Consider the following 24,790-nt stretch of genomic DNA (forward strand, 5'->3'; position numbering starts at 1 on the left):
TAATAGAAAAAGCCCTAAATTTGGAGTACAAGCCCTAGCTTCAACAGTTATTATGAGACCTTGGACAAGTGACATTCCTCCTGGATCCTCATTTTCCTCATCTGTAAAAGAAGAGGATTGGATCATAGTATCAGCACCACTTATCTCAGGGTAGCTGTGAGAAAAACATCTGATGGTCTAACTAGGGCACTAACACATAATTTTAAGACATCGTTATTGTTCTTTATAGTGGGACGTTGCAGAATGTTGGGACAGTGAATCTACGTGTAGTTCTTGACTCAGTGTTTTAAAATGATGTGGTTGTACTGAGAGGCTTCAAAGTCAGGAAGCCCTGAGTTCATATCCTGCCTCTGATACATCCAGCTATGACACATGCCCCAGGCCACCTTCTCAGACACCCTGTTGCAGAACAAGCACGACCTGCCTCAGCAGAGAGAGTTTCCTATGCTAGTAAAATGATAGGTCTAGTCCAAATAGCCATATTTTCTTTCTATGAAATCTGGTTAAAGTAGGCAGCTGTGAAATAGTGATGAAAGAGCCTGAGGCATGGTGGCCAAAGACCCAGTTTGAGGTCCTAATGCTGCTGCTGACTAACTGTGTGATTTGGCCACATCATTCACCTCTCTGAGCCTTGCTTCTTAGTGTTATTCAGTCATTTAGTCGTCTCCGACTCTTTGTGACCCCACAGACCATATGGTCTGCAGTTTTCTTGGCAAAGACACAGGAGTGGTTTTCCATTTCCTTCTCCAGTGGATTAAACAAACAGAGGTTAAGTGACTTACTTGCTCAGGGTTACACAGCTAATAAATGTCTGAGTCTGGATTTGAACTCGGGTCGTCCTGACTCCAGGCCCAGCTCTCTATCCACTGAGCCACCTAGCTGGACCCATTTAGCTCTGGGTAATAATGCTTGTCCTACCTGTCACTCAATGCTATGAGAATCTAGTGAAATCTAGTGTGTAAAGTGCTTTTTAAATGATAAAATCACTATATAATATCATAGGATTGAGAGCTAGAAAGATCTTAGGGATAATTTTACAGAGTAAGAAACTGAGATGTAGAGAGGTAAAGGGGGGGGGAGCAACTAGGTGGTACAGTGGATACAGCACCAACCCTGGGTTCAGGAGGACCTGAGTTCAAATCCGGCCTCAGACACTTGATACTTACTAGCTGTATGACCCTAGGCAAATCACTTAATCCTCACTGCCCTGCAAAAAAAAAAAAAAAAAAAGAATAGAGAGGTAGAGGGATTTATTTACCCATGACCACACATTTGGCAAGCAGTAGAAACCAAGATTCAAACCTAGAACCTAAATGTGCACTTGATTTAACTTTTAAAAGCTTTGGAAAAAAAAAAATATATATATATTCCTCTGAAAATGAGACAGAATACAGAGACCCTTTGTTGTTGTTTATTTTTAGCTGTCTTGTTAAGGAAGGATTTATATACTGGTGTTGATGGAAGACAGTGTTGAGCAATGTTTTCTATTCTTGACAGTTGGTGTGATACTTTGCTTCCAGTGAAGTTTGACTCACTGTATCTGGAAGCTGTCACAAGTAAGAGCTTGAAAAGGTCATGACAGATCACTAAAGATAAATGGTTAGGGGAGGAGAGCTGTTACAGGAAACAAATGGCCTACCTTGTTTGGTAGAGAAGGAACTGACCCTGTCCAGTACGGTAAGGACCATAAACTTTCCTTACCCACCTTTTTGGCAGGGCATTCTTGTTTAACACTCTCCCATTTCCAGTTGACAGTACAGAATAAAGCCAGCTCGTAACTTTTATAGGAATACTCTGAATAACAATAGAACCATATGTGTGCAAAGTCAAAAAGAGCCTTAGGTCATAGAATGTTAGGGATCAGAGGGACCTCAGAATAGGAAGGAACCATGAAACAGAATGTTAGAACTGTAGAAGGGGCCTGAGAGAGATCTAGTACAGTTATCATCACAAAAGGATTTCCTTCAAGTGTTCCTTTAATTAGTGGTTCCACAGCATTTGAATGCTTACAGGTCATTCATTATCTACCAGACAGCAAGCTTGGAGATCAGAGAAATGTAAAGCTTAAGTGTTAAGGGATCCTGCTGCTTCCAAGTCAGCCAGAAACTTAAAATTCAACATTTCTGAAATAGCAAGATAAATAACCAGTGGGGAAATGTGGTATGATTTTTTAAAAAACTTTAGAACTGAACTGACACAATTTTTCTTTCTTTCTTTCTTTCTTTTTTTTTTTTTCCCCTTTTTCCAGAGATTGGGTCTCCTTATCTCTCCCAGGCTGGAAATGTAACAGCCACTCAGACCTGGGTCAGCTCACCCTTCTTAGTCTCCTGGTTCACCGTTAGGGACTTAGTATATTGGTGCCAGACTTAGTACTGGACACCTGGTCAGCTTAGCACATAGAAGTCCACAACTCCAGAGCTCAGGCGCTACACCTGTCTCTGCTTCCCCTGTAGCCGCAATTATAGGCATGCACCACCCTGCTGGCACAACTCGTGATTTTTAAAAAATATATTCCACTATGTCAAACCTGATCTGAAATGAAATGCTTTTATGTCTCTTATGTTTGGGTAAAAATAGAAAAAGCTATTTCTTTTAGAGGGTTCGCTTTTAGGGTTTGGCATCTCAACATTGGAAAAAGAACAATGGACTCTGTGTTCCTAGATGGGCTTTAGTCCCCACTGCAGCATGTCATTTGCGTGACCTTGGATAAGTCAGTTAACCTCTAGGGTGCAGTTTACTCATATACAAAGTAAATGGACTGGAGGGTCCCTTCTAACACTAACATTCACTGAGTCCTACGTTCATGTTTTTGAGCTTTATTTTCCCTCATAACCTACTTACCAGGAATATTGTTAAAGATCATAAGGTCGTAGATCTGAATTATTGGAAATACAAAATGGTATAAGAAAAAGATCACAGGAAATAGGTTCCATGTTCTTTACGTGTTTCTACTATGCCACCCAAGGGCAAGTCTTTTCTGAGCCTCAATTTTCTCATCTATAAAATGGGATTGGTGTTATTTGGAATAACTACCTCACAGGGATGTTATGATGAAATCCCTTTGTAGACCCTAAATTGATAAACAAACGCAATAAATTCTGAGGAGCATAGCGTTTAGAACAGAAAAATACCTGTAGTAGTTTAAAAAAGGGGAGTGGGAGAGCCTTAGAATCAGAATACCTGTACCCAAATCCCAGCCCTGATAGTTACTCCCCGTGGAACCTTGGCCACATCCCTTCTTTTGTTTCATTTTTTTCTTACCTTTAAGGCGACGGTTTGAGTAGATGATCTCTCCAAGTTTCCCTTCAACTCTGTGTTCCTATGATGTGGTTCAGCCTCAAATATATTATTGTCATTCATACTATTACTAGAATAATGCTGCAAAGGGGCATCATTGGGGAAGGAATTCATGTGCTGGTGTGGGAGCGAAGGCAGTTGATGCTGCGATATGGAACATAATGGATGAACTCTACAGTAACAATTTGCAGATAAAAATAATAGAAGTTAAAGTGTACTTTACATGATAAAAGAAAGATGAAAGAGAAGGAGAATGTGGTACATCTGAGATGGCTGGGAAAACTCGAGGCTTTGTGAAGTAGGCTCTGTTGAAAAGATTGATGCAACGGAGAGTGACCTTGGCTTGGAACAGGAGCCAGTGATGTATGTACGAGCATCTCTCTGCTAAATGGACCCAGATTTGTAGCACTAATATACATGGAAGCCCAGAACCAAACTCAGTATGGCAATAAATCAACAGCCACTTTGGATGTCATTTCTAGTTTATATTCTACTATTGTTCTATCACTTTAATTCATGTCACTATCATCTGTTCATCTGGAACAGGTTTATATAATTTTCCAGTGGAGTTACCTGACAAATCCTATCAAATTAACAAGGTACATTAACAATATTGACTGACTGTAGCTTCAGGAGATGCAGGGCCATAGGACAAAAAATTTTAAATGTGTCTCCAACAATCTTTTTTTTTTCATTCTCCTTTTCCCTCCCCCATCTCTCCCATACCCCAAAAAGGAATGTGGGACATGGGGTTTATTTCTTCATAAGATGTACCTACATTTATTTTTGTAGCACTTTGTGTTGCAACTTTTATAAATGTCAAAATAAAAAAAACCTCATCATCAGCATATTGAACTTAAATGCTTTTCTTTCTGGGAATCACAGAAAAAGGCCTGGATCTTAAACAATCAATAACCAAATAAGAAGAAAGGGGGAAACTGGGGAGTTGCCATCTGTTTGAAGTGAAAAGTAATGACATTGGCCTTCCAACCCACTTTTTCTCTCCTGAAATCAAGGCCTTCCCTTCCTGAATCATTGGTACTCATGATGTTCTGCCTAATTAAAATATAACATATCCCAAATAGGTCTAATGACAAATCCTGGCTTTTGACTACTTAATTTAGAAATCCTGATAGATCACCTTTGCTAGAGCCTCCCATAGTAATGGTCAGGGTTAAGCAGCCATTAGTATGGTGTTTGTTGAAAAGAAAACACAGGAGTCACTTTTATTATAATTCTTCAGGTGAAAATCTTCTGCCTTCCAACTAGTGATAGATAGTTTGGTGCTTATGACGAAGGAAGATAGAAATGTATGAATGTGAATCTTCAGTATTCACTTGTATTGGGCTAAATTTGCTGTCAGAAGATGGTTGATTTTTTAATTAAGCCATTCTTATTCATTCACACTAGATTCATTGTTGAAAATGAAGTTTTCTCACACTTCACTCCAGACCCGCCTAGACTTCTAAAGTGTTACAAACAAAAGCCCTCACGTGAAATAGGCTGGCGTGATTTGTCTTTTGTGCTGCAGCATGCCCATTTTATTATTTTAATTACTTCTTCTACCTTTTTTTCCCCACACTGACCTTGACCTTTATCCTCTGACCTAAAAATGCAATTACTTTAAGACTCCATATGGGTCCCACTCTGGAAGGTACATTGAAGGTTTTGTCTCACTCCGTCAACAGACAAATCCTTTAATTTTCAATGAGTGAGAAAGAGAGAGCCTGGCATAGGTCATATATTTCACTTGGGGGTATATATTCCTTTGTGATACTAGAAGAATGATTGCTATAAATTTCGGTGATTATCTTGGGATGCTTTGTAGCCCTAGTGTGCACATTTTCCTTACTCCTTTAATCCCCGGGTGCTGTGCGATCTGCCTTTCACAGCTTTGGAAATCAAATCTGAAGGAGTAATATTAACATGTTTCACTTCTGTCCCTAACGGCTCTGTCACATATTATTCCCTGGTGTTTTACACCTAGCACTGTGTCTAAGGCAACATACACAAATAAGCGATGTTCTCAGTGCCTCTCCTCAGAAAACCAGACCGATAAATGAAAAGACTGTAGAATCATAGTGTATTAGAGCTAGAAGGAACTGGAGACATGACAGTGGAATATTTGAGCTGGAAGGGGGCTAGAAAGAAGCTGGAAAGAGGACACTAATGCCCAGAAAGGGGAAGCGACTTGCCCAAGGTCACAAAGCTAGCTGTTCATGGAGGTGGGATTTGAACCCAAGGTCTTCTGATTCCAAATCCAAGGGCTCTCTATGTGTAAACTATTACTCCTACTACTGCTTTACTGATTAAGTGCATAAAGGGTAGGAAGCAGCTCCTGTAATATTGTTCACTCAATCTGCTGACATTGGTTGTTTCTCTCTCTTCTGACTTAAAGGTATCTCTGGAGACAAAGTGGAGATAGACCCTGTCACTAACCAAAAGGCCAGCACAAAGTTCTGGATTAAGCAGAAGCCCATTTCAATTGATTCTGACCTGCTGTGTGCCTGCGACCTTGCTGAAGAAAAAAGCCCAAGTAAGGCAATCCTTTTATTTATCTCCTGCCCCTCTCTTCCCCTGTCTCTATGTGTGCTGGGTGCCAAGAGAATATATGAGCACCATGTCCTTTCTTCCTTGGATGTGTTTAATGTGTTGCAAAGCACTTCTTTCCTTTGAACCAGAGTGTGTTATAATGCCAACAGCTTATAGGCCCATGTTCTATCTGGTTTTCAGTATACTTCATTAGGAATTTCAGTCTGACCCACTAAGTAAAGGCCATTGATGGGGTCCTTGCATTGTCTTTCACTGGAGTCACCATTTCATGATTCAGTAGCATCCCATCCTTGGTTTTCTGACTTGGAGAGTCCGTCGGGTCTTTGTCTTCCATAATGAGAATATCAGGAAGCTGCACCGTTTGCCAATAGATTAGATAGACAGACACATATGGAACTGTTTAGTACTTGTTTGATACCATCACAGGGTCATCAGTGTTAGAGCTGGAACAGACTTTAGAACTTAGGTTAGAACAAAAAAACATCAGGGCTCACATATACCTTGAAGTACAGGATGTTCAAGCTAAGAGGACCAATTTAGAACAAAGAACATTAGAATTGAAGAACAGTGGTTCCCAGCCTTTTTGATTGTGCAGACCTCCTTTTAACATCAAAAAAGTTCATAGAACTTCACATCATAGTAGTTATACTGTCTGATTCCATTGATTGAGGAGAAACCTGACAAACTACTATGAATTCAGCAAAAGTTTTAAATTAATCTATATTAATTACATCAGTATCAGCATGTGTTTTTTTAAATAGCAATTACACAAATGTGCAAGATATTCCATCTATAGAAGTTTTATTTGCTACTCTATTATATACTAAGGAATTTGGTAAAGTAGCTTATGCTTTCAGAATTATAGTTTACATAAGTCTAATTGAAATAATTAAAGTTTTAACCTCAGCTCTTGTTCTTCATATGGCTTTACACACCGCTTGCCCAGCCTGCCCCCCACGCCCCCCACCACTGCCTTAGAAAACATCTAGTCCGGTGCCCTCATTTTATTTAGAAGGAAACAGAAACCAGAAGGCTAAGTGACTCACCCAGCGTCACATAACAAGTTAATGGCAAGGCCAGGACTTAAACCCCAGGCCTTCTGATGCCAGGTCCTCTTGATAAGAAGTGGTATAGCAAATTACATCCTCAAAAGAAAAAGTAAGAAATGACAGAGTCAGAGACCGTTCACCATATGTCCCAGATCTCTATCCACTTTGTAATACATGACAGTTCTTCAGGCAACATGAGAAAATGTCAGCAGCCTTGCAGATAGCCACCTGCCTATTCTGTTCAGTCTAGTGACTCAGTTTTGTTCTTTTAGTTGAAATTTTTTTTAAGTACTTCTCTTATCTTACTAAGACTTTTTATAAAGTACTTTAAAACAAGACATTTGGAGTACTTAAAAATAATAGTATTTCCCATTTGTGTAGCATGTCCTGGTGTACAAAGCACTTAGCCCACAATATCCATGTGAAATAGGATTTGTAAGTTAGCATTATTTCCATTGTACAGATAATAAAAGTGAGGTTCGTGGAATTGAAATTACTTAAGATTATAGAATTTATGTCTGGAAAGAATCTTAGAGTTCATCTCTGCAGACCCCCCTCCTTTTTCAGATTAGGAAACTGAGGCTCAAAGAAATTAAGCGACTTGCCCAGAAGTCAGACAGGCAGTAAGAATCAGAACTAAGTTTTAAATCCAAGTTGCCTGCCCCAAAGGTCAGTAATCTTTTTCTACTACATTGTGAGGCCTCTCTTACCTTTGTATAAAACCATGACAGGTTTGGGGGTCTGTTTTACCCCCTTCTCATCTAACAGCAGTTCAGGGTGAAGGCAAAAAGGTTAGAAGTGATGGAGAGTAAATGAACAAAAAGTATATCATATGTATTGAGACCATGTTATCATTTCAGTTCCATAAGAAGTGCATGTTTAATAGACCACATTTTAGGTAAAATTGTCCTTAATATCTAAGGGAACTTCACTGTGCTCCTGAGCTATTGAAGCACAAGTGCCAGCAAGTCCTCCCCTGCTGGACACCTTCCAGGACACATCCTCCAACAAACCATGCATGGAATGAATGACAACCTGTCTAGCTGAGCATTGGGAAGCTCATCACCAAAAGATTGTCCACCAACACATGGGTTTGTTTGAAGGGATTTTTTGGCCACAGTAACTCATGAAGACTCTCTTCCCTATCTTGAGGAGCACACTCACTTGTATAATGCCAGGCCTTTGGGAGTGTTGGAGAAGAACTCCTATGAAGTGCACTAAAACTAAAAGGGACCTACAGATCATCTCGTCTAACCCTATTGTCATTTCACAGATGAGGAGGAATGAGGCTCACGGAAATGTTATGATTTGGCCAAGGTCGTATAACCAACTGATGTCAGAGCTGGGATTTGAACTTAGAACTCAATTCTTCCTGACTCTCAAGTCCACTATTCAATCCACTATACCATACTACCTGCCATCACTACAATATTTTATTAGATGAGGTGGGAGTTTTTAAATCAATAGGTTCAGAATGAATTATTTTGTACCACACCAAAACACAGAGACATTTAAACCAATCAGCTTATGTGCTGTGTGGTTTATTTTATTTTATGGCTTTCAGTATTTTTATCAAATTAATTCAGTGAATAAATCTAAAAAGTTCATCTTCAAACCATCATCAGCCCACTGAATGAATTTATGGGACCTTTTTTGAGGATTAATGATAACCCTTTTTTATCTTTTGTATCTGTTGAACCTTAGAAAAAAGTTATTTTAACACCATGAAAGGAATGAACCTCACTATATTTCATAAGTTTAGTCTGTGATTCTTATCAGCTCAGTGATGTATGTTCGTAGCTGAGTTTACATCAAAAATTATTCTTGGAGCCTCCTTGAATGAATTATTGTGAAGACACAGGCTGAAAATAGATAAGATTTTTGAGTTCTGCAATATATTTTCTTTTCCCTGTTTTTATCTCTTGCATCCTAAGTGTGCTGTTTCCTATTCTTGCTGAAGCCAGGACAAGAATAAGGCAATTGTGAAAATATCCTGAGTTCTTCCTGAAATAGCCATATTTTTGTTGGCATTAGTGTTGGGAATATGATGAAGCTCATCTCTGTCTGTCATGCAGCAAGTTTGAAAAATCTTTAAACAAAAAACAAATTACCAAAGAAGCTTCTAAGGGGACCAGTCTATATTGCTTGTCCAGAAATTTGTTGTCAGGCGATTCTGGTGGACACCATAAGCAAAGCAACCCTTGTTTTATTAGCTCCGTATTCCAAACATCTCTGAATGATAGACTTGGCAGATAGACCAAGCATTCGTCAAGGAGAGGCTCAATGTCTGCTTGTCACAGATGTTGTACAGGGGATCCCACCTCAAGCATGAGTTAGACTGGATGACCCATCAAGTCCTTTCTAAATCAGATTCTATGATTGTGGCCTAGGATAGGGGAAAAGAATGATGGATTTAAAGTCAGAATACTGCCTGTGCATCTTTAGTAAAGTGCACCTCCTCCCTCTTGACTTTTGTTCCCTCATTTGTTTTGGGATGTTTTTTTTTTAATTTTTTTTTTTTTAATGAGGCAATTAAGTGACTTGCCCAGGGTCACACAGCTAGTAAGTGTTAAGTGTCTGAGGCCGGATTTGAACTCGGGTACTCCTGACTCAGGGCCGGGGCTCTATCCACTGCTCCACCTAGCTGCCCCTTGTTCCCTCATTTGTAAAATGAGAAGGTTGGACTGGATGAAGGGCATGGGAAAACAGGATAGTATTGGGTTTGGAGTTAGAACACCTAGGCTAGAATCTCTGCTATGTCACTTTATCTTCCTGGGCCTGAGTCTTCATTGATAAAATATAGTAGTTAAACTAGTTGATCTCTAAGGTCTCTTCCAGCTCTAAATCCTGTGATCCTATTACTTCATCCTATGTGCAGACTGCTGGCAATGAAACGCATAATGACATACATCTGAGGTATGGGAAAGACTGAGACCCTGCAGCCATTCTTCATCAATAGCCATTGTCCAGCTTTCAGCCCTTTAACATCAAGTTCTCACTATTAGGTCATGTTCACCAAAGGAAGATTTATGGCCCAGCCCTGTGGGTGAAGAAGGGGCTGGTACTCCATGACAAAATAGACATGTAGCTTTTTTTAATTTTGCATATAAACATGAACCCTTTAAGAAACTAGGTGAGAAATTCTTCCTATCCCAATATAGAATTGAGACTAAACAAGCAAACTCTGCTTAGCATTGGAGATAGTGGTTTCCCATCTTGGTTTCACAACCTTCATAGACTCATAGAATGTTATAATTGAAAGAGACCTTGGAACATAGACTCTTTAAGGCCTAACCTATGAAAACTGGCAGGAATCATAGAGATCTTCTAGTCCTCCCCCTTCATCTTTCAGATAAGGACACTGGGTGGGGGGGTGGGGGGTTGACAGGACTACATAGTAATAAACCCAGAGGAATGGGATCAGTTCTTCTTAGAACTCATTGAACGGGGCAGCTAGGTGGTGCAGTGGATAGAGCACCGGCCTTGGAGTCAGAAGTACCTGAGTTCAAATCCAGCCTCAGACACTTAACACTTACTGGCTGTGTGACCCTGGGCAAGTCACTTAACCCCAATTGCCTCACTAAAAAAAAAAAATTAAAAAAAAAAATTCATTGAAATTTAACTGGCCACTGACATCATGGATTGAGTGCTCAACTGGAAGTATAGAAGACCTGGCTTCTGATCCTTCTGTCACTTCCCTGAGCCTCAGACAACCCTCTGGACTGTCATTTTGCAATCTACATTGGCAGAAGGCATTCTCACACTGACCAAATCACACTCCTTTCAAGTATTGACAAGCAGTAATAATAAGGATGTTAGCTCCCATTGCTATTACTCTCCTGTTTCCCATAACTGGTGCAAATGGTAGCCCCTCTGTATCTTTTCATCCTGTGCATTTCTCATCCTTAGCTTTCCTTAAAGCCTCCATGGAAAATGCTCCCAGTGTGCTAGAGGTCTTTACTGCCTTATTTTAATATTTCTTGGATGTCAGTGGAGCATATTTCTATAGTGCTTCATAATTTTCCAATGCCCAAACCTAATTTCATGAATTAGTGAATAGAAATATTCGTCACCCTTCTCTCTTCCCCACCTTGTTCTTTCTTAAACAAATGAAGAAACCAAGGCTGAGAAGGCAAAAGTGGTTTGCCCAAGGTGACTCAACTACTGAGGTCAGAGCTAAAATTTTTTCTTGGCTCTCCTACCCCATTTCCTGTGTTCTTTCCACCACTCTGCAGCAAAATAGGCTGTGCATTCTTTAAAATTTAAAATAACAGCAACAGCAACAGCAACAACATGTTTTTATGTGATTTTTAAGAATAGGATATTATAACTTTGCACCACAAACCAACGGCCCTTTTCTTTCAATTAATCCCCATTAGAATATGTTTGGCAGTATTTAAAGGGCAAGTTATAGTCAGGCAGAGTTAGGGTTTTATCATAGAAAATTCTGCAGATTTCAAGTCCTGAAAGGAAGGATTCTATCATTAAGAAATAAGATTTAAACCTTAATAAAGTAGCTGTCATTTTTATAGCTGAAAAGAGTCTTGTATCTCAATTAAGTATACATAATATAACATCTTAAGGAAGCAGCATAATAGGTGTAATATGATTATGTTCTCTTGCAATAGTGTAATTTAAACGAAATCTGATTCTGTTAATGCCAGTTATGTTTTTGGACCAAGAATAAAACTTCTCTGATCTAAACTGTGCTAGTATTCAAATGGGCCTGAGTGACTGGTATATTCATAGAATCCTGGAATCTTAGCTGGAAAGAATTCATAGACACTGGAACTTGAAAGAATCGTAGACTATCAAGTTATAGAACATCAGATGGTAGCACTCAGAAGAACATTAAGGGATGGAATATTAGACCGTATAATATTGGAACTGAAAGGGAGCTTATACAATAGAATGTCAGAGTTGTTAGGGACTTTCAGAGCATCGTGGAACATATAACACAGAATGTTAAAGCCTAAAGGAAACTTTTTTTAAAATGTGTAGTCCAGAAAAAAGAAAAGGAAAAAAATGTGTAGTCCAGCCCTGTCTTTTAGAGAAGAGGCCTCACTTGATCAGCGCCATAGAGTGGTGCCTCAAAGGTCATGTAGTCCAAACCCCTGTGAATCAGAAATTTCCCTCTCCAGCAAAAGTGTCAAACACACTCCCATTGGCCCACAACGCTCCTGAGTGTGGCCTGAACCTGATTAAAATGTATTTGCGAAATAGTTAACAAAGTAAATAAAAATACAACAAAACTTAGCCAGTATGCACTGTGGAGGGATCCTTATGTATGGTTCCATGGGCCCTCTTTCTATGTGATTTTGACACCACTCTTGTACAGTATATCTAGATCTCTACATTTGATCTCTACATGAAAAGAGACTAGTGTCTCTTCTGATGACAAGAAACTATCTCTTGAGGCAGTCCATTCTGTTCATTCTTTAATTGTAAGGAAGTTCCTTCCAAGGTTAAGCTTTCTCCCTGTAACTTCTACCCATGAGTGGCTCTTTGGGGCCCAGTGAAACAAATTTAATCCTTCTTCCCCATGGCAGTTCTTCAAATACATGAAGATACCCATCATCCCACCACCATATCTTCTCTTCTCCATACTGGAGATCTAGACCTCAGATGGCATGGCATGACCATCTGTCAGTCCCATGCTGATCACCCTCTCACAAAACAGACTTTAGCTTATGTGTTCTCCTGAAACCCTTGTACCCATAACCAGAAAGGACACTGCATGAGGCCTGCCCAAAGCAAGGATCAGGCCTTTTAAAGAAATGAGGGTTACTATTTTGTTGCAGAACTTGGAACTGAGAAATCTGGCTTCAGAATTCAGCCCTGGTACTTAACACCTTTTTGACCTTTGGCTCATTCTTTAATCTTTCTGGGGTTCAGCTTCCTGACCTATAAAATGAAGACATTAGAGTAAGTCATCTCTGAAGATGGTAATAATTCCCATTCATATATTACAAAGTGTTTTCCCATTTAAATAATTTTATGAGGTAGGTAGTGAAAGGACTATTATCCCTATTTTAAAGATGAAGAAACAGGAACCCAGAGAGGGAAAGTGATTTACCAAAATTCACACAGTGGGTAAGCATTCAACTCAGGATTCAATCACAGGTCTGACCCCATGGGGCCAATCCTCTGTCTCTTAAGCACCATCCAGATCAACATCCTATTTTCAGTTGTAGTGATGATCCATGTGAGCTGCTGAAGGTGGGCTTAAGATAGAAAGATGAGGTAAATGGGCCTTGGGAAGGAGCCACCTGCCCTCCAGCTTCAAGTGAATCTTCCTTTTCATAAGTACTTGACAAGATCTGTAAAGTAGTGGATCTAATTTGCTAATTAAATTAAAGCCACTGAGTAATGATTTGTCCACATTGATTTGTTTTATATAGAAAAGCTCACTATTGTTTTCAAGGGAGATGGCAGTAGGTTTCTCCCATAGCAAAGCCAGCTTAAACACAAAAGCCTCTTCATTTTTTTTATAGGTCAGAAATAACCAGGTATGTCCAAGCTGTAATTGAATTGCCTGCTTTGCACCCCCCCACTGTGGAAGATTTCTTTGGTCCCCATTCCATTGTTATACTGGGGCTTAACAGAATGTTAACCTGGTAATAGGCACAGGGCCTTCCCCATTATACGTCTTGCTATCGAGCGGTTCTGCATGGCTAGTTAAAGAAGATGGCAAGAAGATTAATGAAAGCCAGGCTAATACAGGAGGGGGTACTTTTGCAAGACTTCCAGTGAGGAGATATTAGAGCTGAACCCGAGCTTGGCTTTTTCTTTATCCCGTGACCTTTGAACCTGCCTTACTGTAGAGAGCTGCCAGTGACGGCAACACGTTGATTGATGCCAGTACATGAGGCAGGCTTGCCATTGAATTCCACATCTGCACGAAAATAGCTTTTCCCGCAGAATTCATACTGGCCGTAAGTGGTGGCCAAATTGATGGCTGAAATGCCTTGGAGTAGCTTTCATTTAAGCCGAGAGGGGGTTGGATGTTTTAATTTGGTACCAAGTTTCCACATGTGATGTACCTTCAGGGCTGTGTGTGATAAACTGATTGCTGGCCCTAGAATGGTCAAAGGCTTGCACACAGAGCCTCATGTGGGAGTATGGACAAGCAATGTGATAGTGCCTGATACTTAAGGAAAATCAAGGTATGAATAAAGGTCGTATCAAGAGTTTGTTTAAATAAGAAAGTATTTTTATATAGATTTTGAAGAGGAAACAGTGGGGGAAAACACTGGCTTTGGAGTGGGGAGACCTACCTTCCTTGTGACCTTAGACAAGTCCTTTCCCTTCTTTTCTTCATCCATAAAATAGAAATGGCAATTCTTGTACTTTCTACCTCACAGGCTTGTTCTGAGGAAAGCCCTTAGCAGAATTTAAAGTGCTCTTTCAGTTTTAATGTTTTATATATGTACATGCATACCCACTTCACCAGTCAGGGATTCTGTCAATATCATGCCTCTCTACTGACATAGATCTCAGTTCCATTTCTCCTTGATAGGTGGTCTTTGTGAGTTACTGTGGCCAGCCTAGTCATCAGCCTCTCTGAATTTAGCCAGCTCTGTCCTGAGATGACAGGGAGTCTCTTAGGACATCCTTAGAGCCTTTCAGTTTGGTAGGATTTGCCAAAACTTGAACTACATTGGCACAGCTCTGTGTTTGATAAGTGACAGGATGGTATGTTCTTTCCTCATACCCTCCCCTCTTCTCCAACCTCTTAGACCCCTTGTAGATGATCAGAGTTAGGAATGTCTGACATCACATGGAGGACATAGGCTACCTTTGTCTTTTTTTTTTTTAATTAATAAAGTATTTTTTTTCCTGTTACATGTAAAGATAGTTCTCAACTTTTGTTTATACAGGCTTTCCAATTTCAGATTTTTCTCCCTCCCTCCCCCCTCCCCTAGACAGCAGGTAATCTGATATAGGTTATACATACACACACACACACACACACACACACATAATAACTAATCCTATTTCTGAAATTAATCATGTTAATTAATCATGAGAAAAATCAGCAATGATGAAAAACCTCAAAATAGAAAAAACAACAGCACCCAAAACAAAAGAAATAGTATGGTTCATTCAGCATCTATACTCCACAGTTCTTTTTTTTTTTCTTGGATTTGGAGATCCTCTTCTATCATGAGTTCCCTGGAACCCTTCTGTACCATTGCATTGGTGAGAAGAATATAGTCCATCACAGTAGATCAACAATCAATGTTGATGATACAACAATGTTCTTCTGGTTCTGCTCATCTCACTCATCATCAGCCCACACAAGACCCTCCAGTTTTCTCTGAACTCCTCCTGCTCATCGTTTCTTACAGCACAATAGTATTCCATTGTATTCATATACCACAACTTGTCCAGCTATTCCCCAATTGATGGGCATCCCCTCAACTTCCAATTCCTTGCCACCACATAAAGAGCAGCTATAAATATTTTTGTACATGTGGGTCCCTTTCCCCTTTCCATGATTTCTTTGGGTAAAAGACCCAAAAGTGCCACCTTTGTCTTAATGCACAGTTACCACCCATTCATTAAATAGCCTGTGATAATCATAACAAGTGCCATTTCTAGAGTGTTTTCATGATTTACAAAGGTTTTCCTTACAATAACCCCATCAGTTATATAGGGAGATGTAGCATAAGGATTTTCATCATCTTTTTACAAATGAAGAAAAGGAGGTACAGAGAACTGAGGGGTTTTTTCCGTTTTTTGTTTTTGTTTTTGTTTTTTTCACATAGCTCTAGTATCAAAGCTAGGACTCAAACTTAGCATGATGTAATGAAAAAAACATTGAACTTAAAAGTCAAGAGCTGGGGCAGCTAGGTGGCGCAGTGGATAGAGCACCGGCCCTGGAGTCAGGAGTACCTGAGTTCAAATCCGGCCTCGGACACTTAACACTTACTGGCTGTGTGACCCTGGGCAAGTCACTTAACCCCAATTGCCTCACTTAAAAAAAAAAAAAGTCAAGAGCTGAGTTCAGATACCGCCTTTGACAATCACTATGTGACCATGGGCAAGTCCCATAAACTTTCTACCCTTTAGTTTCATCATCCATAAAATGGGGAATGATAATTCTTAATCAAGCTATGGGGAAGATGGTGCTTCATGAATTTTGAAACTCTGTAGGGATAGGATTTGTTGCTAACATAGTTAATAAGCATCAAAGTTGGGACTTGAACCCAGGTGCTGCAGTAGAAAGAGTACAGGATTTGGATTCAGGGGTAAGTTGTATTCAAATGTTAGATTTTTGTATCACACCAGGCTGTCTCCTTTGTATTTATTTACAAGCCATCTCACACATTCTCATAGCAGAGTGTGAGTGTCTGTGATTGTTAATCACTTCAGTGTTAGTGTTTCATTTATATCAGGCAGAACCTCTGAAAGGAGAGACAGAGAGAGAGACACTCTCAGAGAGAGTCTCAGAGTGGACAGGGCCGATTAGGTTTTATTCCTGTGGAACTCTGAATGACACAGTGTATGCCTTGTTGCCTGTCATTTCCACCTTTTCTTCCTCCCTCACTGCACAGGTTGCATCCTTGGCAGGAAATACCTACATGGGCCTGGCAGGTGGCCTGGTCATGGGGTGGAGGAGGTGACTAGCTATTTGGTTCCAGGTACACTCTTGAGGATAAGTTATTGTTTTTTCCCTTTATATACATAGATTTCTGTTTCTCTATGCAGAAAAGAAAAAATGAAACTAGACATTGCTTAGTGTTGGTTAAAACAGGCGTAGTTTTTGGACATATGTCAAGCAGCCTTCGAGACTAAATACATGAAAGGTTGAAATTCAAGCCTGATGTCCCATTTGGGTCCCGGTGATTAGTTACTGGGGTGACCCTGTGATGGTGCAGAATGAGAACTATTACTCCTGATTCTGAATGATAGCAGGGACCATGGAACACAGGATGAGAGAATCTAAAATACAGGTTGTTAGAATTGGAAGAGACCTTAGAACATAAACCGTATCAAGATCATAGGAGGCCTTAGCGATTAGCCTCTCTATTTTACAGTTGAGGAAGCCCAGAGGGTTTGAGTGATTTGTCCAAGGTCATGCAGCCAGTAAGTAGCTGATCTTGGATTTGAACCCAAGTTTTCTGACTCCAAACTCTATACTCTTTTCACCTTTATATGACACTAAAACAAAGAATGCCAGCAAGTGCCTTAGGGTATAAAATGTTATGGGTAGAAGAGACCTTAGAACATGGAACATTAACACTGAATGAGACCCTGGAACATCAAATTTAGAACAGGAAAGGGTCCTTAGAGATCTGTAGCCTAACTCCTCATTGTATCAATAAGACTTTGGCCCACAGAGATTAAATGATTTGTCCAAAGTCACGTGACCAGTAAGTGGCAAAGGCAGAACTCAGACCCAGGCCTCTAACTTTTAGCACACTATGGACAAACAGGGAGCTGGAAAAGATTTTGGAATTTGTATTTTCCTATAGGATATGTGGGTGTGCTTAAAACCTTCCTTTCTTTCTTTCTTTCTCTTTCTCTCTCTCTTTTCTTTTCCAAAGGAGGGTGAAATTTTTCCCCCCACCTTAACACAAGCCCATTTCAAAAATTGAAGATGGTATACAGTAAATGCTGCATGAGTGCGGAACAGAACTGGCCTTAACTTATTAAATACTCCGTTATTGAATCGCCTTTTCATAAGAGCACTCTGGAGCACAATCAGAAGCTGTGCATTGCCTCATCCTTTTAACAAATATGTTCCGTAGCCCTATTAAAAGGGGTCTTCATCTATCCTGTCAAAGGGAGTCTGCTGGGGTTTTTTAGTTTAATTACACTATCCAATTAAAACTCCTTGCTGCATTTTGATTTGCCTCTCCTTGGGCTTGAGTGGATATGACATTTACAAGGCTCGCCTTTCAAGCAGACAATAGTATGATTGATGAGGGGCACATGCAATGGAGAAGGCGATTGCCATGTGGAAGCCGTGCTTAGTGCATTTTGATTTATTTATCGTCTCCTTCCAAAACAAGGGGGCTGCCGGTGAGAAGGTTTCCGGCAACTGCAGAGTTCGCCTCGGTTTTCAGAGATTCCAAGAGGAGAATATAAGAAAGGACAAAGGTCGGAGCAGCTTACAAGGCTCCATTCCAGACCAGTGTGGTGGCTGCTTCTGATTCCTAGAACAAGAATAAGAAGAGCAGTAGCAACTCCCATTTCTGTGCTGCATTTAGACTTACAGAGAGCTCATCCCCAAACCCTACGAGGAGCACAGGGCAAGTGTTCTTGTCCTTATTTTACAGATGAGAAAATGGGCTTGAGACAGCTGACTGACTGAGGGAGCCTGAGGAGACCATCGAGTCTCATTTTACAGATGAGGAAATGGAAGCCTTGGAAGGAAAAGTGTCTTGTCCAAGTTTAGACGCGTGCTAGAGTATAGCAGCTCTGGTATTCAAACTCAGAGTCTCTGACAGATCCCAAAACCAGTGTTCTGTCGGCCACATCACCTGGTTCAGCCACTTTTTATTTGACAGGTGAAGAAGCTAGTGAGAAGCAGGGCCCAGACTCAAATCTGGGTTCTTTCTGCTCCTTTGCCCTGCCTTTTTCCCAAAGAGCCCAAGGCTGTAACATGTCATTAAATACCATACTTGCCTGAATCCAAGCCACTCTTTTGTCCTAGAAAGCTTTCCGCTTCCTCCCAGCTTATAGAAAACCAGAGCACAGCCACTAATCATGCTCTTATAAAGGTGACATATTGTGGGACGATCAGGAAGAAGGAAATGACAACGAAAGTGATTCAAAGAGCAGTGATGATAAAAATGAATAAAACATCTCTCTTTGATTTGAGATGATGAAAGAAAATATTCACAGTAAACTGTTTTAATGTAATAATTTCATACAGTTATTTTTAGTGTATACCTGCATACCCTTTTTCATTTCTCAGAGTTCTCATTTTAAAGGGTGAAGCCTTTATTTGAGGGCAGCCTCTCATCTGTTAGGATAATAATAATAGTAATTGTTGACATTTACATAGTGATTTGTGATTTGCAAAGCACTTTACATACATTATCTAATTTGGTCTTTAGAGTACCCCTGTCAAATACATGTATTATCCCCATTTTACTGAAAAGGAAACTGAGGTGGAAAGAAATTCAGTGACTTGCCTATGGTCACGTAGCAATTGTGTGTCAGAGGCAGGTTTCAACCTTGGGTCTTTCCCACCTCCAAATCTAGCACTCATTCCATTATGTTACATTGCCTTGTTTAATATATGTGTCTTATTATCTGCATCTAAAGCGATCTCATTTTAGGAGAATAGACTATATCCAGAACAATATGTTATGTCATAAAAAAGACTGTCTTTTTTTTTATGGGGTCTAGCATGTCAGAGAGCAATGTAGCCAGGTTTCACCATATTATCCATTCCATAGAGAATGCAGTACACCTATGTGTGGTCCAGTGTACTCTCTTAATGGGCACCTGACTCCTAGATCACATACTCACTTCGAAAAGTCCTATCATTCAGAATACGCCATGGCAGTTACCATTCAGGACATGATAGGTGGGAAAAGTGTGTGCATTTTCATGTCACTGAGAAAAAGGCATCACAACAGAGAAAGCAGTTCAGGCAGTGACACTTGCTAGCCTTGTGATCTTGGATTCAACCTCTTGGAGCCTCATTTTCTTCTCCTGGAAGAGAGGAGAAGACCATTTGCACTACGACATCATAGGGTCAGAGCTCTAGAGGAGAGTGAGATAGCAGTTTTATCAACAAAATGCATATCAGAAAATTGAATGGTTTCTGAAGTAGTTAGATGTGTTTAATCTGGGCCCCCACCCAACAGAAATTCCAGGAGGATGGATACTAGGATCTCTGTGATGAAAAATCAAGCTTTATTGAGATGCTCAGGTGTCATTTGAAGAAGTTTTTAACAACTTCCTTGTTAACGTGGAAAAACTGGTTGAGCTGAAGCTATTGAGTGTTTTATAATTTAGAGTCTTCAGGGATCCAGATAAATAAATGCACATTCTCCACCACCACCAATCATAGCCCCAGATCTTGGTAGATGTACTTCCTGAGCTGCCATGACCAAAATAAAAATAAACCCATTCTCTGGTGATCAAACGTTCCTTGATGAAGCTCTCTGCATTGAACCTCATTGGTCCTTAGGAAAGACTGTGTGTCTGTCCCTGAGCTGCTCCTTAAAACCTTTCCAAGTTAGACGTGCTTGGAGCTTTTATTCCTCAGACAGAACCTTTCTAAGCCCAGGGTCACCAGCACCCCACAGTGAGAGTTGAGGGGAAATATCAGAGCGTTTTTCTTAAATTATTTTAAGACTCTTCCCTCACACCTCATGGTAAATGAGGAAGACTTCCTGGGGTTCAGATAAGTTAGGTCTTTGCAGCAATAGAAACCCATTTGAGGAGTCAGGCCTGTACTTGGAAAGACAACTTTTCCCTCTCTTAGAAAGAAAACTTCTTCCAGCTATTTTTGTCACTTTATTGTTGACTTGGGCCTTTATGGGCTCATAATGACAAAACAGTTATCTAGGTATAATAGAAAATTTGCATTAATTTGCATTGTCCTCTTTTGATCATCATTTCTTCTCATTCTTTTCAGCCTGATTTCAGTATCATAAGAAAACATAACAGATTATTAGGGAGATTGGCCAGAGAACATTCCCTCCCCCAAAAAAGATCTGTTCTGAAGGGGGATTTCACAGCTGGAGAGAAATGGTAGACAAACCTGTTTTCCTTTGATCTCTACCAAGCCCTAAATTATTTTTTGAAAATATATAAATAACTTCCACTCACAGCTTCCTCTGATCTCTAATCTAGGCATAGTGATCTTGGGTTCTCTAAAGCTGTCGTAGCAGATCCCCCTGCCCCCCCCCCCCGCCCCCGCCAACCTTGAAAGGCTTGAGGTACAGAGCCAGCAGTGGTCTGCTTGTCTGCTGTCCAAGGACCAGCCTGGCTAAGTCCACAGACAGTAGGCCACCAGAGGATGAATTTTGTTGCCCACACAACTCACAAGGACAGTAATAATGCTTGCACTCTTATCTGATGGTGCTGTTATAAGACTCAGATGAGACAATACAGATGGAAATTGCTTTGTAATCTGTGAAGTTCTCAAAAGATGTGGTAGGGCTAGTTTTTGGAGAACATGGAGGGTTACCAAGCACTCACCAAACAGTAAAGGGAGGTAGGGAGGCAGCACCAAGATTAACATCCTCACCTCACAGGGTGGAAACAGCCTTGGAGAAGAAGTGAGTTGATTTGCCAAGGCCCCTCAGCTAACAAGCCCAGGGCTGGGACTCAGAGACGTGAAGTCGTCTCACCCTCATTCCAGCACTCTTTCCACCCACCATTGCCACAGGCCCTTTAAAAATGTGTTAGGGGCAGCTAGGTGGTGCAGTAGATAAAGCACCAGCCCTGGATTCAGGAAGACCTGAGTTCAAATCCGGCCTCAGACACTTGACACTTACTAGCTGTGTGACCCTGGGCAAGTCATTTAATCCTCATTGCCCAGCCCCCCCCCCAAAAAAAAATGTGTTAGACTAAATTGTCCTCTACCCCTTGTGCTATGGAAATCTTAAGTCCTCCTACTTTGGGCATGACTAAAACACTAATGGACACAGCTCCCCAGAGCACTCCTTGTCCTGTTCATTTGATCTGTTGTGCCAGGATGATATTCCTGCAAGTATAACATCTTGGGCTGCATTGGTCAAAAGCCTCTCTTTTTAGTTAGAATTCATATTGCAGAAGATAAATTACAGGGCAGGAGCGCCAGCGTCTGTCCTTCTGACATTGGTAGTGCTAATTAGTTGCTGCTAAAGCGTTACACTCCATTGTCTCTAGAGACCATTTCACTTTGCTTTGAAAAACTGTAGACACAAATGCATTTTTGCGTGTCCAGATTGTAATTTTGAGGTCTGAAAATGCACATGCTCTTCAAATAGGTGTGCTGCCTTTTAATGTTACATTTGCTATTACTACCTTGGCTAGGCCTCCTCCACTCCTCCAGTCTGTCCACATTTCAGGCGTGGAGTTAAGGATGAGAACAAGACTTGTGCCTGAGAGGCCAGAGATTCTGGAAAGCATGGTCACCACTTAAACCAAGTCTCACAGAATATTAATCTGGAAGGGACCTTAGAACACAAAATGTTAAAACCAGAAGTATCCATAATGTGAACTGGTTGTGCCCTAGGCAAACATTACCATTGACCCTTCCCCTCAAGTGAGTCATGACCAATAGAAAGAGGAGGTTTTTTTCCCTTTACTAATTCAGCCCAAGTTCTGTTCTTGAATGCCATCCTAGCTTGATAGACTGAACTAATAGGACAGGGAGTCTGGAGATATCTGAAAAGCTGCATCAGTCGTACTATAAGTAGGAGCATTTGGTATTTCCAGCCTGGGAGATAGAGAGTAATGCAGTCCTGAGGGGAAGGTAAAGAACTAATGGTATTACATATCTTTTCCCCACCCTCACCCCATTTTGTGCCAGCACATCTGGTCTGTGTTCCATGCTCTATGTATACCTCTGGATAAAACACAGAATTCTAGAATCATAAAGACCTAACTTATCTGAACCCCAGGAAGTCTTCCTCATTTATTACAAAGTATGAGGGAATAGTCCCAAAATTAACATAGATAAATCCTGATCAGAGACCTACTTTGTGTCCACGTGCAGAAATTTCTACTAGACCCTTGGGGTTACTATCCTCATGTGCTAGGAAGATTGTTTTGTCAGTTATGTGCAAAATGTCTTGGAGTGGGGCTAGACTAAATTCATGTATTACATCTGGGTTGAATAACCAGAGACAGAGCCCCTGATGATGGGGCTTTCTCTACATAAACATAGTTTGAGGCCCTTGTAACTTAAATATTAATTTTGCTAACAACCACACAACCTCTTATTGTATTAAACCAGTACCTTCCTGGCGGACTAAGGTTCCAGGGGACTTTACTTGTTATGTATACATACCGTTTGTCCACCCCACCCTTTGTTATCCTTTAAGCATCTTCAAAGCAGAGACCATGTCATTTTCCATCCTTATACCTCTCAACACTGAGCACAGGACCTTCTACACAGTAAACACTAGTAAGTGTTTGTTGAATTGAAAAGAACATAGACAAACAATTATACTCCAAGGGCCAAAGAGTTACAGTGAGATCAGAGATGGAAGGGAATATTTTAGACATGGGTTAGAAAGAGTGCAAAGGCAAGGGCATAGGAAAGAACCTGGGGTGCTCAGGACACAAGTCCAAGTCTGAGTTCAAAGTTCAGTTCAGTCCCCTGTTCTTTGTGTGACCTTGGACAAGTAACTGCCTCTTTGGGCCTCAAAGTAAGTATTCATCCATAAAATGATCTCAAGATCTCTTCTAGCTCTAAATCCTTTGGTCATCCTAGAGTCTCTTGCCCTCCCCACCCCCAACCCTGCTTAAGGTCTCCATCTGCCAGCCAGAAGGGAGGATGTTCTAGGAAGAATTCCTTTTCAGATAAAGTTTGAACTCACTGCCCATCAATGTCCCTCGTAGCTCTGACATTCTCAGGGTCTGTAACTGCTGAGCCTTATCCTGGCTGCCACCTCCCACCCCAACAAGAAGGAGCTGACAGCTAGAGACCAGGAGAGCTTTAAATAAAGCAAGAGAGAGGTGGTGACCATGCCAGTCATGCTCCAGAGAAGCTGCATTTCCTGTAGTCTGTCAGCTCCTTGAGGGCCAGATCAGTTTCATAGGGAGCTTCGTACTCCAGAGCCGGCACATACTCGGTGCTGAACAAATATTTGCCAAACTGACCTTCAGCAGGTGTGCACTCTTTCCCTCCAGGGGCTTCTGGCATGAATTTGCCATGCCGCATAAACTAGTCATTCTCATGATAATCAATTAAGTTTGTTTCCTTTCTGGCAGGGAGACAATTAACTTGTTGAACTTCCATATATTTTCTTAGTTCTGTGGAGTTACACGAGTGTGAATCCAGGTGATTTATCTGTTATTATTAGATAATGAAACTGTGTCCACTTGAACACACAGCCCATCTCAGCAAATACTTATTAAACATCCACCATACCCAGGAACTGTGATAAGTGTTGAACATACAAAGGAAAGCAAAAAACAATTCCTGCTCTCAGGGGACTTACAGTCTAATGGGGAGACAACATGTAATCCAGTGGACCTATTATGTGCTCAGTACTGTGCGAGGTGCCAGATGTGAGGTAATGAGGGCCTGTACCAGGATTGTGGCACTGTCAGAGAAGAGAGCTGGGCATATATGAGACATGATTCACAGGTTAAAATGATAAGACTTGACAACTGATTGGATGGGGGGGGGGGGTGAGGAGTTTAGAGACAATTAAGGATCAAGGGTGGCACCTAGGTTGTAAGCCTAAGTGCCCAGGAAGACGGTGGTGCCCTTGACAATAGGAAAATTAGGAAAAAGGGAAGGAGGGAGACAGGGCATAGATACCGAGTCCAGTTTTGAAGATGTTGAATTTAAGGTGTCCACAGGATATTCAGTGCAAGCTATCCAATAACCAGTTAGAATTGTAAGACTCTGGGTTAGCAGAGAGATTAGGACTGGATAGGTAGATTTAAGAATCATCAGCATAGAGATAATGGAATTCATGGGAACTGATGAGATAGATCATCAAGTGAATAGTATAAAGACAGAAAAGGAAAGGTCCCAAGACAGAGCATTGGGAGACACTCATGGTTAATGGGCATGACCTGGATGAAGACCCCACAAAGGAAAAGGGAGTAAGAGAATGAGAGTAGGTGTCATGAAAACAAAGAAAAGAGTATTAAGATCAAGGGCTACAGAGGTCAAGAAGACCAATGGTTGAGAAAAGGCCTTTAGGCTGGAGCAAAATATAATATGCTTCAGCTAAAGTAAAAAAAAAAAAAAA

The 24,790-nt window shown here is 40.8% G+C and overlaps 1 protein-coding gene across 7 annotated transcripts in view; it reads left to right on the top strand.

Annotated features, from left to right (window-relative positions):
• The window catches only part of MAPKAP1 (MAPK associated protein 1), a 327,671-nt gene that overhangs the window by 282,987 nt on the left and 19,894 nt on the right, over window positions 1-24,790 (top strand). For all 7 annotated transcript variants that reach the window (XM_043986958.1, XM_043986955.1, XM_043986957.1 and 4 more), the window contains one exon: window positions 5,696-5,833. In XM_043986958.1, the coding sequence (XP_043842893.1) occupies window positions 5,696-5,833 (138 nt within the window). The remainder of the gene's footprint in view (window positions 1-5,695; window positions 5,834-24,790) is intronic.

The sequence above is a fragment of the Dromiciops gliroides genome, chromosome 2, assembly GCF_019393635.1.
Source record: "Dromiciops gliroides isolate mDroGli1 chromosome 2, mDroGli1.pri, whole genome shotgun sequence".
In the NCBI taxonomy this organism is placed as follows: domain Eukaryota; kingdom Metazoa; phylum Chordata; class Mammalia; order Microbiotheria; family Microbiotheriidae; genus Dromiciops; species Dromiciops gliroides.